The following is a 16,708-nucleotide window of genomic DNA, read 5'->3' as shown; positions in this document are numbered from 1 at the left end:
ACATACGCCATCTCGGCTTGTTGCCGACACCAATATCGGACCATTCTGCTGCTTGCAGTACTCCGCGTCTGTCACACAGCCTGCAACACACAAGGAACAAGCGGCACGTGGTCAGAGGAACTTTCATTCGTCAGCTTCATATACCATGGCAGGCATTGCCGGTCACATTTATCGGATGGAACTAGGGACAAGTTACGTATTAACTAGGATGGCGATAAGATACAAAGCTATTAAGACCGTAGGGGTGACAATCTCTCGATTAGTGTCACTACGGGAGAGTTGTTGGGAGATTTATCGCAATAATAAATTCATCCACTTTGGTCTTCGTTGTGAAAACTGCGCCTGCAATATTCGGCATCTTTCGAGAGGGATTCTGACTGTCGCAGAATTTTTTTTCTTCTTCAGTTTCATAAGCTTTAGCTACCGCGGCGACGAAACGTGACACACAGTTCATAGTTAGAATCGTTACAGTTATTAGAGATTTGGTTAGTTGATTTTGGTATGACGAAAAAAAGTCATTCCGTCTCAAATTTCGCGTTCCAAAAAGATACGTAATTACCTAAGCAGCTATAGGCAGCCGCTGCTGGCGACAGATTTTAATTGCTTGTCACAGTATGCGACAAAAAATAACGCTGTCACTCACAAACATTCAGAGAAATGGTCATATTTCCGTTAAAAAATTTTGTTTCGCTCAATGTTTGTTGTAAGCGTTCACTTTTATCACGTACAGTTTCGTTGTGCACTACATTGGGATTCACAAATATACCACTGCACTCTCTAAGCATGACTGTTTTGGCGCTATAACACGGCGTCATCCAGCTTGTGAAATCTCCTATATCATTTGGTGCTACGCTTTGCTATAGTATTTAGTTCGATTGTCCTTTGTCAAACACAGACAGTACAGGAAGATAAATCTTACTGTTGAATAAATATTCAAAGTTGCTTACTGCTTGTCTATTAACACTTTACCTACCTATGTCTAATCATGGCATCTCCTGGGTTTTGCAAATATGTACGGTTTTGGTACACTTCGCAATGTGTCCGGTCTCCTGCTCGTTATATATTTGTTTTACACAGGCCCTTGAGCGTAAGTTTGTTTCATGAAGTTGAATAGCACGAGACACCTCGCGTTATATAGCCTCTAATTGTGAACAGCAAAAACATCTATGGATTTCCAAGTAAAATCAGTAGCGCACAGCAGTAGAAATGTTTCTGGCACTGCATAATTAAGTACGGAGTAGTTTCGTAACAGAATCCCCCTAACGAAGCAGATCAGCCGTCCGTAACGGCGTAACTCCCTCAGCGTCTGCTGGCTGCACTGGTCCCAATTTAGCGCTAATGGTTTCTGACGCAACGCCGCTGTTTCACAACACTGCATTGCCGGGGTCAGTTCCGAATCTGGGTGAGGCTAAAGTCGTTACGGACGCTTCGTTGCTGTTAGATCTCACCGATCTGTGTGAATAATTTTAATTATCTCATTTTCAAACTATAAAAGTTGAAGAAAGACTTTAGATGGAAAAAGGGGAAAGCAAATTGTAAAAGAGAGACAGAACGGCAGGAGGAGGATAAATCCAAGAATATGGTACAGATGCAAACCATTCATCATAAACTTATTTGTAGCTACATCTGACTACGATCAACATTCCATTCCCATCTGTGACCCAACGGCATGACGAGGAATATTTCTTAAATGGCTTGCATACTCAGTCGTCACCTAAGTACATCGTTTTTGTCTCGGATGTACAGTGGGCTCCCACCAACAGGCAAAAAAATACAAAAACTTCGTGACATATTGTGTGGTGGACCGTTACTCGAATCCAGAACCTTGCCTTTCCCAGGCAATACTCTTACCGACTGAGCTCTCCAGGTCCTTTACAGCTTCACTTCTATCTGCTTTCTGAGCTTTACACGAAGTTGTACAGCTTACCTGGGGAAACTAACAGTCCTGGCACAAAGAATATTACGGAAAAATGCATTAGGCACAGTGTAAGGGATAATTTCCAGAATGAATCTTTCACTTTGGACTGTCTTCAAATATTTTTATAGCTGCCCTTGCACAAAGAGGGTTGGTATTTATTTTCATTCCTATACTTCTATTACCTGAAAAAAAGCATTTTCTGGGCAGTGCAAGATCTTTTTTTTTTTTTTTTTTTGTATGTCAGAAACAAAAGGGGACCTAAGATAGAAACCCCTATTATGTCTGATTGCTTAAAATTATTTTCCCACTCCTAAGAGACGAACATGCAAGTTCTACTCTGATTTATTTCTAGCAGATAATATAGGAAACATGAATCTGCTGTGTCTAGTATTCCATAATATTTTAACTTCCCCATGAATATCTAAATTCACTCAGTGTAAACCCTCATCCAATCTGCAAAATATTGACAAGGGCTATACCTGTTTTTTTAATTATTTTTTTCATTTTATTAAACTTGTCGAGGTACATATATGGCGAACGCGAACTCTACTAGCAAAACTGCGGTCATTTTCAGCGATAATTTCTGATTAATTTGGCATGAACGACGGGTAGTCACCGTTGACTCCTTTTCAGAAAAAGTTAATGTATGCTGGCATAAGCGGTCGGCATAGATGTAGCGCGAACATAGATAGTAGGCGCTGAAGCAAGCGCACCTATCACGAGAGAGGCCAGAGACACCCAGACAGCCGCGCGGGATTAGCCGAGCGGTTTAACGCGCTGCAGTCATGGACTGTGCGGCTGGTCCCGGCGGAGGTTCGAGTCCTCCCTCGGGCATGGGTATGTGTGTTTGTCTTTAGGATAATGTAGGTTACGTAGTGTGTAAGCTTAGGGACTGATGACCTTAGCAGTCAAGACCCATAAGATTTGACACACATTTGAACATTTTGAACATCCAGACAAGCAACACGCCGCCAGCTCCCTCTCAACAGCAAGTATGTAGGCCACTGCCGCTGACCAGAAGGCCTGACTGATTCACTTCCCAGTTCGGCGTCTGTTCGTTGCAGTGTGAGCTCAGTTCACGTCACAGGCTACGACAGTACATAGCGACCAGATCAGTGTCCTGTGCGACACTAGCAGTGAGAGTAAAGTTTGTAGCAGCAAGATTATCGATATTGTTTGCAAGAGGACTATTGCTGATAGCTTGTACCACAACACATGGACTCTATTCAAGTTAAGTATCCAATTCATGTAAATAAAGAACCATGTTAGTCCACGTGTGCATTTGTGTTGTAGTAAGAGGCTACCGGCCACCAATAACAACATCGTCTCCCTTGCTTCCTTGCCGTACAAGACTCTACAGTGGCGACGAGGATACTACAAAATGTACTACATTTTATTCCTTGTATCACAAAAAGGAGAAAGACCTTCCGATAATGAAATGGGATCACACTCAAGGGTTGGACCTAAATATGGAAACACCTCAAGAAATGCGTGCTCGAATGTGAAAGCAGATGCTAGCCAAGCAATTTACGCTGTTTTATTTGAGCACGAACAGGACCCATGAAAACTGTCCTCAACAGGCCAGAGCAGTGTTTCTTGTATTTGTAAGTGCATTATTTCGGAAAGTGGGCAAATTGTTGGTGCTAGTGTGATCGGTGCTTCCCTAACCGAGGCAGCCGGAGTGGTTGGTGTTTTAAGAGCCACTGTATCGAATATTTGTACCGCATGTATGGAAAGCGGAAAAACATCATCCACTAATTCACAATGCGGACGAAAATGTGTGCTGAGCGGCCGTGACGATGGTCATTGAAGAGAACTGTGGCGAAAAATAAGAGGACGACTACCGAAAAAGTCAATGCAGAGCTGAATGCCGCACTCGCGAGGCCTGTCAGCACCAAAACAACGAGAAAGGACCAGAAGAAGGGAATTGAAAGAACTCCAAAACCACTTATTAATGATGCAAACGTTCCGAACAGGACGACGAGGGGCGGAAGCCATGAAACTTTGACTATGGAGCAATGAAAGAATGTCATTTGGTCGGAAGAGTCTTCTTTCACATTGTTTCCAACTCCTGCCAGAGTTTATGTCCCAAGAACGATACCTTTCGTGGTTCAGTGATGATTTCGGCAGCCGTATCGTTATAATCCATGTCTCATAATTATTGTGCAAGGTCGCCATACTGCCTAAGATTATGTGACCATTTTGGTTGATCAGGTCACCCCCTGGTACAATGTTCGTTCCCCTATGGTGATACTGCGTTCGAAGGCGACAGGTCCCCAGGACTAGTTTTATGAGCACGAGAATGAATAGTCGCATCTCCCTGGCCATCACGGTTGCCAGATCTCAATATTATACAGCCTTTGTGGTGTTCTTCGCAGAGAAGGGTGCTTGATCGGTATCCATCTCCCTCACCGTTAAGTGAACTCGCCACTATTTTGCAGGGTAAATGGTATAAGATTACCTTGAAAACCTTTCACGGCCTATTTTATTCATTCTGAGACGATTGGACGCTGTTTTCAGTGTCAACAGGTTTTCTACACTTTGTTAAGGTTGTTAATGTCTTGTGTTTTTAGTGTTCCGATGTTTCCGTCAACTCCCTGTACGTGTACGAAACACAGCATAGGATGTGAAATAGTTCCCTGTGATATGCCACGTCTAACTTATTCTAACCTTAGTGCCTCTTGCTATATGACCAACTTGGAACCGATACATTGAGCCTTCTGTCTCTAGGTGAGAAAATATCCACTATATCTACCATTTCACAGTATTTTAGCTTTTTGCATGAACGTCGTGATTCACACATTCAAAACCTTTCATCAATAACAAACTATTCCCACTGGCGATGATTTCTTGTTCACTGACTATAATACGTCACGTGTTGAGTTCAGTATAGGATACTCAGTTGGCAGTCGTTCTTTCCAGATTGCTTGCGTGCACACGTACACATGAAACAGTCATCGTTTTAAAAATGCTAAAGGCTTCGAAACATAAGCGCTGTACAGTTTTGCTGCGCAAGATGGGTTTATATCGTAATTGTCGACAAAAGCTACTTGTTTTAATTTTATTCCATTTATTCAAATGTTTCTGTGGAACCAGTTTCGGGCATTGTAGCCCATAATCTGCGGCTAGAGCTCTGGGTATCAAAATGCATGAACTGTGTAGTCTCATCTCATAACATCTTATGCAAAACTTCTTGGATGTAGATAAAGAGGCATTTTGCTACAAACTGATCCGACTTTGTATGTTGTGGCTCGCAGGTAACAAAGTGAACACAGTGTCACGGCTTCGCGTATGAAAGTGCAAGTAGTTATTCGATATGATGTGAAAAGTAATAATAATGCATATAATGCTTAGAGGTGGTCAGCCATAAACTATATATTAATTTCAATAATTAACAGCCTCAGTTGCACCGTTTGCCTAGAATTTACCTCGGTCGGGATAACCCAATCTTCTTCAGAATCACAGTAAGTACCGTCTTTCCATAGAGGACTCGTGGCTGCCGCATCGCGGTCGCGAACTGGGGCCGAGGTAGTACCAGATAAGTTTTATAGTCTTACGATAATTTATGGATTTGTAGTTTTAGCTTGACGATGTCCACTATGGAAAGACGGCAGTTACTGTTATTCTGAAGAAGGTTGGGTTATCCTGACCGAAACCTAGGTAAATTCTAGGCAAACGGTGCAACTGAGGCTGTTAATTATTAAAATTAATATTCACACAGTTGCTGACAGGACCGCGTAATACTGAAGATATTTATAAACTATATAGTTACTGGTGGTGGTTGAAACAAATACCATGCCATCTATCTCCAGAACTTAATTGTGTTATAACTTTCCACATGATGTCGGATGATGGTTTATGCTTGCTTATACGAGACGCACAGCTGTGACAATATTTGTGGTTCGTAGAACAATGTTAACATTGCTGCCTCCGTCACTGGACAACGTGTCTTCGATGGTACGAAGGATAATGTGGCTACTAAATGGTGTCACTCCGGCTGACTTCCACATTTCCGTGTGGAGGCATCTAGACATCATCTACCCGGGTCAACGGAGCGGTCGAGCTGGATCTGTCGCATGGTTCGCCCAGACGCCGAACCTCAACTCGTTACATTTCTACCTGAAGGGGCACCTGAAAGAAATTGTGTATGCAGAGGCCACCGCGGACGTGCAGACACTGCAACAATGCATGCATTCTGCCATTCGGCTGCACAATAGATCATTTGAAAGTTTGTGCCAGTCGGTGCTGTGCCAGGTTCATGCATGTTTAGAGGCGCGTTATGGGGGAGGGGGGGGGGGAGGGAGGGGGGCTGCAGCATTTCGAGCACCTCTCAGTCTTTACAGGAGTTCTCCTGCTAAACATGAAAGGCTGGCACTCCTAGAAGAAAGGATATTATGGAGACACAGTCTGGAGGATTTAAAATATTGTTTTTGTCAGAAATAATCTTCATCGTTTAAAATACTAATTGTAAACCTTGCACCGTTATACACCGTTATACAAATTACTCTAGTAACTGTCTCGTGTCCGACATACAGCCTACGGTACGCGCGACGGAATGGCATGACCGACATCTAACGTCATGTAATAAGCGGATCCACCAGATCTCGACACACAATGGCTTTCCAGGCCGCAACAGGCTGCCGGGTCTCCCCCGCTCGTCTTGGGGCTCCCCTTATCTTCAGCCACCTCCGACCCCGTACGCTATTACGGAAATTAAAGTTCCGTCATGAGTCCGGTGCGCAGCTAATTCCATTCATGGCTCGCGATGTCGGCGGTCGTCCGGCTGCTGCAGACACAGACGCCGTAATATCGAGATAATTGCCGGCGGGCAGAGCCGTGGCTGATGCCACGTCTGGCCTTCTTCACCGCTTTACGCCAGTGCACTGCCAGCAATTACCCAATTAAGGTCGGTCGGAGGCACAGTAGTTTCCGCTGCAGTAGCGGCTAGCTTCACAAGGTAAACTTTGAGCGCCAATTAAGCCTACGGCAGGAGGTATCAGTTAATGCGCTGCTGCTCCGCTCTTGTTGATGTTGTTATAATACGCTTGGACGGATGGCGACTACGGCTTATCCTGTCGCGCTACTTTGAACCCTGCAGGAGCGCGAGCATGAATTTCCGCAGGCCGACTGTTGGAAGGTAAATATCATGCAACGTTGCGTCTTCTCCATGTAAGAAATGTACAGTTATTCCTATATTGAGATACTCAGTACCCGGCAACGCCCGAATAGTATTTATTGCAGTCTTCTATCACTCCATCTCTGTCCGTTTCATCCAACCAATCTCTCTGCCCACTCCTCCATCCCCCACACTCTGTCCACCTCTTCCTTCCTCTCTCTCTATCCATCTGCTCCTCCCTCCTCCTTCCTCCAGCCTCCATCCGTCCATCCGTTCTTTTCCCCCCCTCTGTCCAACTGGCCTTCCGTCGTCTCTCTGCTCACCTGTTCTTTCCCTATCTGTCCAACTCCTCCTCCGTCACTTAAATTCCACATCTTCCTCCCTCCTCTCTTTGTCCATCTCCTCCTCTCCCCTTTAAGCCGCACAGGTTAGCCGTGTGGTCGTGGGCGCCTTGCCACTGTTCGCGCGGTTCCCTCCGTCGGAAGCTCGAGTCATCCCTCGGGCATGGGGGTGTGCGTTGTCCTTAGCTTAAGTTAGTTTGAGTTAGTTTAAGTAGTGTGTAAGCCTAGGGACCGATGACCTCAGCAGTTTGGTCCCATAGGAACTTACCACAAATTTCCAAAAAAGAATTCTTCTCCCCTTTCCCTGCCCATCCTCTCCGCTTTCCTTTCTCTGTCCATTTCCTCCTCCACTCTCTCGTTCCTTCCCTCTTCTATCTGTGCCCTTCCCCTCTCTGTATGCCCATCTTTTCTTCCTCCCCTTCTCTCTTCACGTTATCCTCCACCCCAATAAGAGGCTGGTGGTTCTTGCCCCAATAGCATATCTTCCTAGATCGTAGTTAATATACGTATCTAATTTGGTTGAAATTCTTCAGTGGGTTTAGGATGAGCTTTTTCCTTTTGGCTTTTCCCGTGTACGCACATGTCAAATATACTGCACATACATTTAACGTATTTCACACGTATTTGTAAACATATATCACTTGTACCTCTTGCGAATTATGTACTACAGTTTCATTTTCACGCTGATCAATGTTTATAATGTCGTGTATCTTGAACTATATGTCGTACAATGATATAATGTTGCGTATACATACAGTGGTACACATGGCTAGTGTTTACGAAATGTAATACTAAAGAAGTAATACATTAAAACGTCATGCATGATGCGGTAGTTTTTCACGCCTCTAAGTGTTAATGACGTCATATCTCCTGAACTTCCGGTCCCAGAATGGCATATTCTTCTACGTATATTCAGCGACATATGTGGGTACTATCTGCGAAATGTCTTGCGAACAGAGTTAGTGGCGAAGACGTAACTAATTTTAATCTCATGCATCACGCGGCAGTTTTTCACACATCTCAGTGTTAATGATATCTCGTGATCTGTGATTTGTACCATGTTATAATTTAACTTGTACCTTACGTGGTATATTTGAATACTGTCTAGAATAAGTGATTTGAATATAGCTAGTAGTAAAGAAGTAATAAATTAAAACGTCATGCCTTATGCGACAGTTTTACGGCATGAACAGTGAAAATGTAATAAGAGGTAAACTTTTTTCTTTTCACCATTTTGTGAGAGTTATCAGTGAGAAAAAGTCACGTAAGGGTTTGTAATTATGTGTAAAGTTCGTTGCAAGTTACTAAGTACTCTCATTCTCATACTGGATGGATAAAATATAGGTTTTAGGCCGCCGTGGGCTACTATGCTTTTTCACTCCCACTGCCACCCCTTGGTCCTTATTCCCACAACGATGTTTTCCAGACAGTACGTGATGTGTGTACCAAGTCTGGTTGAAATTCAGAGAATAAATAGTAACGTTATACAGAACTTCAAGCAACAGAATCTTAATTAGCTAACGCGGCCGTCTTGTAAATTAAAACTTCTTGGGCTATTACACCATCTCATATTCAACTATTCTTCCCTTTCTGATGCCAAAAATTTTTCCCGGGAATTTCTTCACTTTACTGAGGTTTTAACGAAAATAGAGAGGTGGAAAGAAAGTCCAAGTACAACAACCTACAATACTGTAACCTTTGCTGTACAGATGTAAATACCCACAATATATCAGTGAGATATGAAAATAAAGTTTGTGACCGGTGAATGTTTACAAAGATGTGAGGCTTTGTCTACATGGTCATTGCTCGTAATACTTTTATCCAATTTGAAGCAACCTGCGTCCACAGGTAACCAGGTGTGGAGGTGAAAAATGTACTTTTTGCAAGTCTTCCCATAAAGGACATTGCCGGCCTTAGTTTGCGAATCTGTAATTTCATGCTGTAAAGTTTAACAAGCTTCACACGACTGTATTCTCATTTTCAAACTCATTTATGGCTAGAAATTGTGTACAGAAATGTCAAAGAAATACGAGAGGTATTCATAAAATTTTAATTATCAATCATTAAAATTAAAGTAATGAAATTTTTTTCGTTATGTTGCATTACATGGCTGCAGCAATGGTACACACTGAAATACCTTCGCCACAGTACCGTAGTATGGAGCTAGACGAATAAAAATATAATCGCTCAGTCCGTTGACAAAGTGGAATATCGTGCGATAATTCGTGTTCTGCACTTGAAGGGAACAACGCTGCAACAATCAATGTGAAGTCGACTGAAATGGCGGTAATAAGCGACTATCATATGAAACTGTGGTTAAGTAGCGCACACGCTGCAATGTGGTCAAACAAGAACGATGCAACAGACCATCTCCGTGCGTAGAACCAGGAATCGTAAGAGAAGAGGAGGCACCTCAGCTGGAAGACTGGAATATCGCAGTCGAGGTGATAGTGGAAGAAAGTGAAAAATCAGTCGTGCAACAGTTTTCAGTACAATGCCTGACGTTTTGTGTTTAGAATAGGAGAGAGTCTGCCGCCCGTTGGGTTCTGCCACTGTTCACCGTCTCTGAAAAAGTCTGCCGGAGCGCGGCAACTCCGGTACTGTTGCATCTGCCACAAACTAATCTAGGTCAGTTCTTTACACAAGATTTGGTAGGACATCTACAATTGAGAAGCATAACAGTTAATTTAGAGAGATACGCTTCAATTGTCTTAATATGTACACAAACCACAACCAGTTTCGGGAATTTAAAATCCCATCTTCAGGTGTATGAAATTATTGTAACATTAATCATGTGGTCTGGCCAGTCAGTAAAACGGCTCCAATCACTGCATGTTGACGGAACCGTTCGTCATTACTGTTAATTAAGGTCGGTTGGAGCGTAGCAGTTTCCGCTGTTGTAACAGCTAACTTCACGAGGTAAACTTTGAGCACCAATCAAGACTACTGCTTTCACTTCTTTAACTGCCTTGGGCGGGTGCTGAGTCCATCACTATGACTCCTCGAACTTATTTCCTGTAGCACTTCAATGAGTACGAAATTTAGTGCTAGTAAGCATTCAGAATGCCCACCCGGCTAGCCGCGCGGTCTGACGCGCTGCTTCCCGAGCGGTAAGGCGTGCCGGTCCCCGGCACGAATCTGCCCGGCGGATTGATGTCCACGTCTGGTGGGCTGCCCGGTCTGTGGATGGTTTTTCAGGCGGATTTCCGTCTCCCTCCGCGAATACGGGCTGGTTCCCTTCATTCTGCCTCAGTTATATTATGTCGGCGATTGCTGCGTAACCATAATTATTCTATCACGCAAACACATTTGGGGTTACACTCATCTTGTATCTGGTATGAGACGTTCCCGGGAGGAGGGGGGGGGGGTCCACTGGGGACCGAACCGCACAATAACCGTGGGTTCAGTGTGGAGCGGTGGTGGGGTGGGTGGACTGCTGTGGCCTGTTGTGGGGTTGTGTACCACTGAGGGTTACCGCGGGGACGTAGCCTCTCCGTCGCTCCTTGGTCCCCAGTTCAATACATACTGAAAATTTTACCTATGTATCTTGAACCGATGGAAGTACACACCAAGATGAAAAAAAAGACGACGCACCACAAAAAATATCCGAATGGGACGGAAATCGGTAGCACATGTAGTCCACATTCACCGATTCCGTCCCATTCGGATAATTCCTTCGTAGTGCGTCATTTGTTTTTGTCTTAGTGTGTACATTAAGTGGGACACCGTGGATATTTAAATTTCATGTGTCATTTCGTGGAGCAAAGAGAAGCTGGGCTGCTTACTGTACTTTTCATCTTGTAACAACAATAACTAAAATAGCTGCAGCCAGCAGATGTTATTTCACAACTTTTTTATTCCATGATCGATTTAGAGGCTTCACATCACATCTTCAGATGCTCTCTTCGCGTTCCATCTTCAAATGAACTTTTGTACACATCTAATCGACGCTAATTATTAAGTACCCAGGCTATCAGCCAAACAGTATGTGAGCACCGTTACGTATGCAACACCATGCAAAGCGAGATCCCACCGGTAGGCAACAGACGGCGAGCACAGCGCACAGCCACTGTATGTTAGATTTTAAACGCATTTTATGGAGCTAGATTTCAAATGGACCCAATATTTTCTTTTCGGGTTTTTACAGACTATACCATTTACGTCCACACAATGAAGTGCGACGGACATGATCTTCCAGGAACTGGATACTAAGGTTCTCTTCGTTTTCTGGCATGAGCAGAGTTTTGTTTGTCGACTCCAGTCTACTTCAGGTAAGTTTCGGGCAACTCGTGTGATCAAATTTCGTAGCGGAATCGTTTAACAGCGTGAACTACTGAATCTTTCCCTAATTTAATGTTAAACTTCTCTACATACGTTTCACCACCTTCGCCCTCGCTTGGTTTCTCTTTCAATCATATTCTGCGTTAATTAAGTTATTCAGTTACTTTTACATTCTCCTGATTTATTAACTTTTTTTTTTCAGTGTTGGAAACTACTTTACTATCTGTAGATTTGTCACTGAATACTTCTCAGTTAGGTATGAACTATTTACGACAGTATTTTCATTTTAAATGTTTTGTAACATCAGCGTCAGACGTCTTATTCGTACTCAATGGACCAATTCTGCACCGGACAGAATCGGCTGTTCTGCCACGTCCCTGCAGAGCTGTTAGTTGCGACAAAGCATGCTGTACTTACATCCGCCTGCGGTTCTGCGTGCACGATGCAGACCAGCTGGGCCTCGTAGCCCTCACCGGAGTGAACCCAGCTGCGCTCCACTTCGATCTCAGGCGGATCTGAAACACACCAACAGGGAAATACTGTTAATGGAAAGAGAGAGAAGGGTGCTAGTATAAAAAATAGGCCTTAATTTGAGGAAGAAATTTCTGAGAATGTACTGTACGTTTGGAGCACAGCACTGTATGCTACTGAAGCGTGGATTGTCGGAAAACCGGATCAGAGCAGAATCGAAGCATTTTAGACGTGGTGCTATTGACGAATGTTGAAAATCAAGTGGGTTAACAAGGTAAATAAGAAGGAGGTTTTCTGCAGAATCAGCGAGCAAAAGATCATACGGAAAATACTGACAAGAAGAAAGCACAGGATGACAGGACATACCTTAAGATATCAGTGAATAAATTCCATGGTACCAATTAGAGATGTAGAGGAAGACAGAGCACTCCGTCGTCAGGCCACGAGTGGCCTACCGGGACCATCCGACCGCCGTGTCATCCTCAGTGAAGGATGCGGATAGGAGGGGCGTGGGGTCAACACACCGCTCTCCCGGTCGTTATGATGGTATTCTTGACCGAAGCGGCTACTATTCGGTCGAGTAGCTCCTCAATTGGCATCACGAGGCTGAGTGTACGCCGAAAAATGGCAACAGAACATGGCGGCCTGGATGGTCACCCATCCAAGAGCCGACCACGCCCTACAGCGCTTAACTTCGGTGATCTCACGGGAACCGGTATAGCCACTGCGGCAAGGCGGTTGCCGGAGGAAGACAGAGACTGGAATAAATCCAGCAAACCAGTCATATGACGGATGACTCAAACAACGAAAGTTTCAAATAGTTGGGCAACACTTGTCTCGTACGTACAACAGATTCCTTTCATAGTCTATCTTTCTCACATAAAAACTAGTTTTCAGACTTCGAATTGCTGCGTTAAAAAAAGTACTTGTTCCCTTTTCGCTGAACTTTCTCCTGATTTCATCATATTTTGTACCAAATCTCTTATCATAACGAAGACAAATGGTCATCGCTTTGAAAAGTTTTCATTATAATTAGCTATCTTTCTTATGTTATGTTACATGTAGCTTCGTCTCGTGAGTGATTTCTGCCATGACGAGAGCCTGCTGAAAAGCAGTGTATCTGAATTTTTGTTATTGTCAATGTCGGTTGAGGTACTACGTGTCAGGCATATTACTCTACCGATTTTCCCGCTTCGCTGATGCATTTAGTATAAACCTCTGCCGCCAGTGGGCTCCGAATCGTAGTGTGTAAAATGGCCTAGTGTAACGTAGCTATGTCGGTGTGTGAGAGATCCTCAGAAGACTGAAATCACGAATTCGAAGAGCCCGTCCACATATGAAATACCCTCTCCTTCCGCATGATAAGGCAAGACCACGCACGAGCGCTGCGACATCTGCAACAAATCGACGCCTTGGGTCGACTGTCATAGATCATCCCCCGTACAGTTCCGGCTTTGCCCCATCCGAATTTCATCTGTTTACAAAACTTAAAGGACGACTTCGAGGACTTCGGTTTGATAGTAATGAAGCGATAAAAGCAGAAGTTAGGTTATGGCTCTGTCAGCAACGTCAAATAACAGTGACCGTATAAGCAAACTGGTCTCTAGTTGCGAGAAATGTGTTCGTCGCCAAGGTGACAATGTTGAGAAATAAATATGCAGACTTGAAAAATAAAGCTGCAGAATGTTAAAAAAAATTGTTTTATGTAAAAATCCTTAAAAATTCGGAGGCATTACTTTTCAGCACGTCCTCGTTTACGTGTGGCACGTTGATCGATTTCCACGAATTCACGGCTGTGTCGGCTGAGGTCTCTGAGGCGTGTGCGGCTTTGGCTAACGTCTTGGGAGGTCGTGGTCGCCATGCGCAGCTTGTTTGTTTTGAAGGAAGACCAGACTTTGTGCTTCAGCACGTTCCGCTTATTCTTCTCTGGAGGGGATGTGTTATTTGCTCGTGAGTGGTACGGTATGGTAACAGATGTGGGAGCCGAACGTGAAAACAGCAGTGAACGTCTATTAATGGAAGTGATTATAACAAGCATATGCTGCTTCCGTCTTTTCACCTGTTCTGTAACACAAGGTGATGAGTTACTTTACGACCTGATGTGTTATACAGGAACATTGTGGTTGCTTGGGCAATGACATTGAAAGAGTAACAGAGTGGCGTTGCGGTTTCGATAAGTGTGGCCCAGAGCACGTTTTGTTTACTTGTTGTTTCTGATTCGACATCAGGTTTAGACTCACTGAATAGATCTTTTCAAACATACGTTAGTTGACTGGTCTTTGTATGATTGCAGTGAGAGCGGTAATTCTGAGTAGCCTTAATCGGTTTTTTACCGAGCAGGGTGGCGCAGTGGTTAGCACACTGGAATCGCATTCGGGAGGACGACGGTTCAAACCCGTCTCCAGACATCCTGCTTTAGGTTTCCGTGATTTCCCTAAGTCGTTTCATGCCAATGCTGGGATGGCTCCTCTGAAAGGGCACGGCCGCTTTCCTTCTCCAACCTTCCCTAATCCTAGCTTGTGCTCAGTCTCTAATGACCTCGTTGTAGACGGCACGTTAAACACTAATCTCCTCCTCCTCTTCCTCCTTAATCGGTTTATTTTATGTAACGCAATAATAATTCTAAAGTTAATGCGAATCTTATATCTTTACTTCAGATTCGCACCCATTATAGATTTAATTCACTGAGGCACCGATTTTATCAGATAGTAGAAGCGAGTACCCGCGAAATGTAACATAATACCTGCGTGGAAGTAACTGAAATAAATATTCTCGTGCCTAATCCAAATCCACTTTTAAGTCAAAACCGTTTATGTTCGTAGATGACGTTCACAAAGAATCGCTCTTTGCGCTAGTAAGTTAGTTTCAGATCACATACGGTAAGTTATCTCGAGATCTTCGAGATGGCGGATACTCGATATTTTGTTTAGTGAGTTTGCGATACCATGGTGATGCAAGTTCGTTTCTACAGAATATGACAACTTCATATATGAGGACGTGAATGTGATTTCCTGTGTTGATTTTTAGGCAAGTATTAAATATTATTAGGAGGAGGATTAAAGTTGGATGCACAAAAAAGGCTAATAAACAGGCAGTACTAAAGTATTACCGGTATTAAACGAAACATTACTTTGCTCAACGGAAGTGTGGGTGTCTGGAGAATTATAACTGAGAGCAGCTAGGCCGCATTTTGGTAATTTGGGCTTTATTCATTTTTTAAGGAGTAACCTTCATATGGGACCCCGTGACTATAAAGTGTTGCAGTTAAGATCAAAAGTGATGTCCATTCACTCGACAGACGCAACCCATCCTTTTACCGTTACAGATCTCGACTCGCACTGGACCAAAAGTATAATGTCACCACAAAAAGTCAAGAAAACGCTGCAAACGACGGTAATTAATTACGGGGATGAAGGCGGAACATCAAACGGAGGTGCTCTGAACACGAGAAAGCTGCACAATTAAATTCAATAAATGAATCTGCAGAAATACATTCGCACTTCACAGTGTCTTAAAGTGACATTATGTTCCAGATTTGATCAGTAAAAACAAATGGAGTTACAGAGCGTAATTATACTGAATGTATTGTGATGAGGTGGCGTCGTCACCCACTAAGATTCCTGAGTATGGAGAAGAACATTTAATCACAAGAAAAGTGAATCGTTTCCGAAATTATTGTGGTCATAGACAGAACAGTTCTATACCGAAGAAGACTGCTGAGCGATTAAAACACTTACTTAGAATTTACCATATAACACTATCGAGCTCTCTCTATGAAGTAAATCAGATGATTTGAAGACAGTCAGGAGGTTAGGAGATAGATCACTGACAAGCATAAAAACGTATGGGAAACCTCTCTTGACTATTGGGAATACGTAGCGTGCGTGCACAACATCCATTGGAGCACATTTCTCCTTAACCTCTTCTTCTAATGAAATAAATCAGCTTTAATACAGCATCACTACACAATAATCCTTCACTGATTGACATGGTGTTAGGAAAAATTACGCTCAGGATACTGTGACATAGGAAACAGAGGTCTACATTTTGTCGGGTAACAGAAGTCAGGTACTTAAAAATCTATCATGCAATATATGCGACATCGGGTTGCCTCAGAACGCGAATACGGTAGTTACTGTCACTGGTATCTATAACGCTGCCAGTCACACGATAAAACATTCTGAACAAAAAATATTTGTCGCTGTATGGCCGCACTGTAAATTCGTGTCCTTTCTGAAAAGCTGATATGGGGCCTATTGAACTTCACAATTTTTTGAGGGAATGGATACCGATGTTACAAACAGCCTCTTACCAGATTTCTTTCTTCTTGTTTTCTGTGAAGCAAGGCACTAAACGACGTGTTATATTTTGAGTTTTATCAAATGAAGGATCGACCGGAATTGTCGATAATGTTCCTGTGTGCATTACGTGTTCTGACTTCTCACCATATGAGGGTACGTCCAGTATTGTCGAACATGTTCGTTTTCGTGGCCCAAGTGTTACGGTGCGTGGAGGGATAAAGTTGCATGGGCATACTGAGCTCCAAATCTTGGAACACGTTACAATTACTAGTCTATCTCA

General features: G+C 43.4%; 1 protein-coding gene across 2 annotated transcripts in view; it reads right to left on the bottom strand.

Annotated features, from left to right (window-relative positions):
* Positions 1-16,708, bottom strand: part of LOC126263133 (limbic system-associated membrane protein) — a 981,107-nt gene that overhangs the window by 259,780 nt on the left and 704,619 nt on the right. For both annotated transcript variants that reach the window (XM_049960157.1, XM_049960158.1), the window contains exon 5: positions 12,074-12,171. In XM_049960157.1, the coding sequence (XP_049816114.1) occupies positions 12,074-12,171 (98 nt within the window). The remainder of the gene's footprint in view (positions 1-12,073; positions 12,172-16,708) is intronic.

The sequence above is a fragment of the Schistocerca nitens genome, chromosome 6, assembly GCF_023898315.1.
Source record: "Schistocerca nitens isolate TAMUIC-IGC-003100 chromosome 6, iqSchNite1.1, whole genome shotgun sequence".
In the NCBI taxonomy this organism is placed as follows: Eukaryota; Metazoa; Arthropoda; class Insecta; order Orthoptera; family Acrididae; genus Schistocerca; species Schistocerca nitens.
Note: the sequence above shows the minus strand (reverse complement) of the source record. Positions and strands in the feature narration are given on the sequence as shown.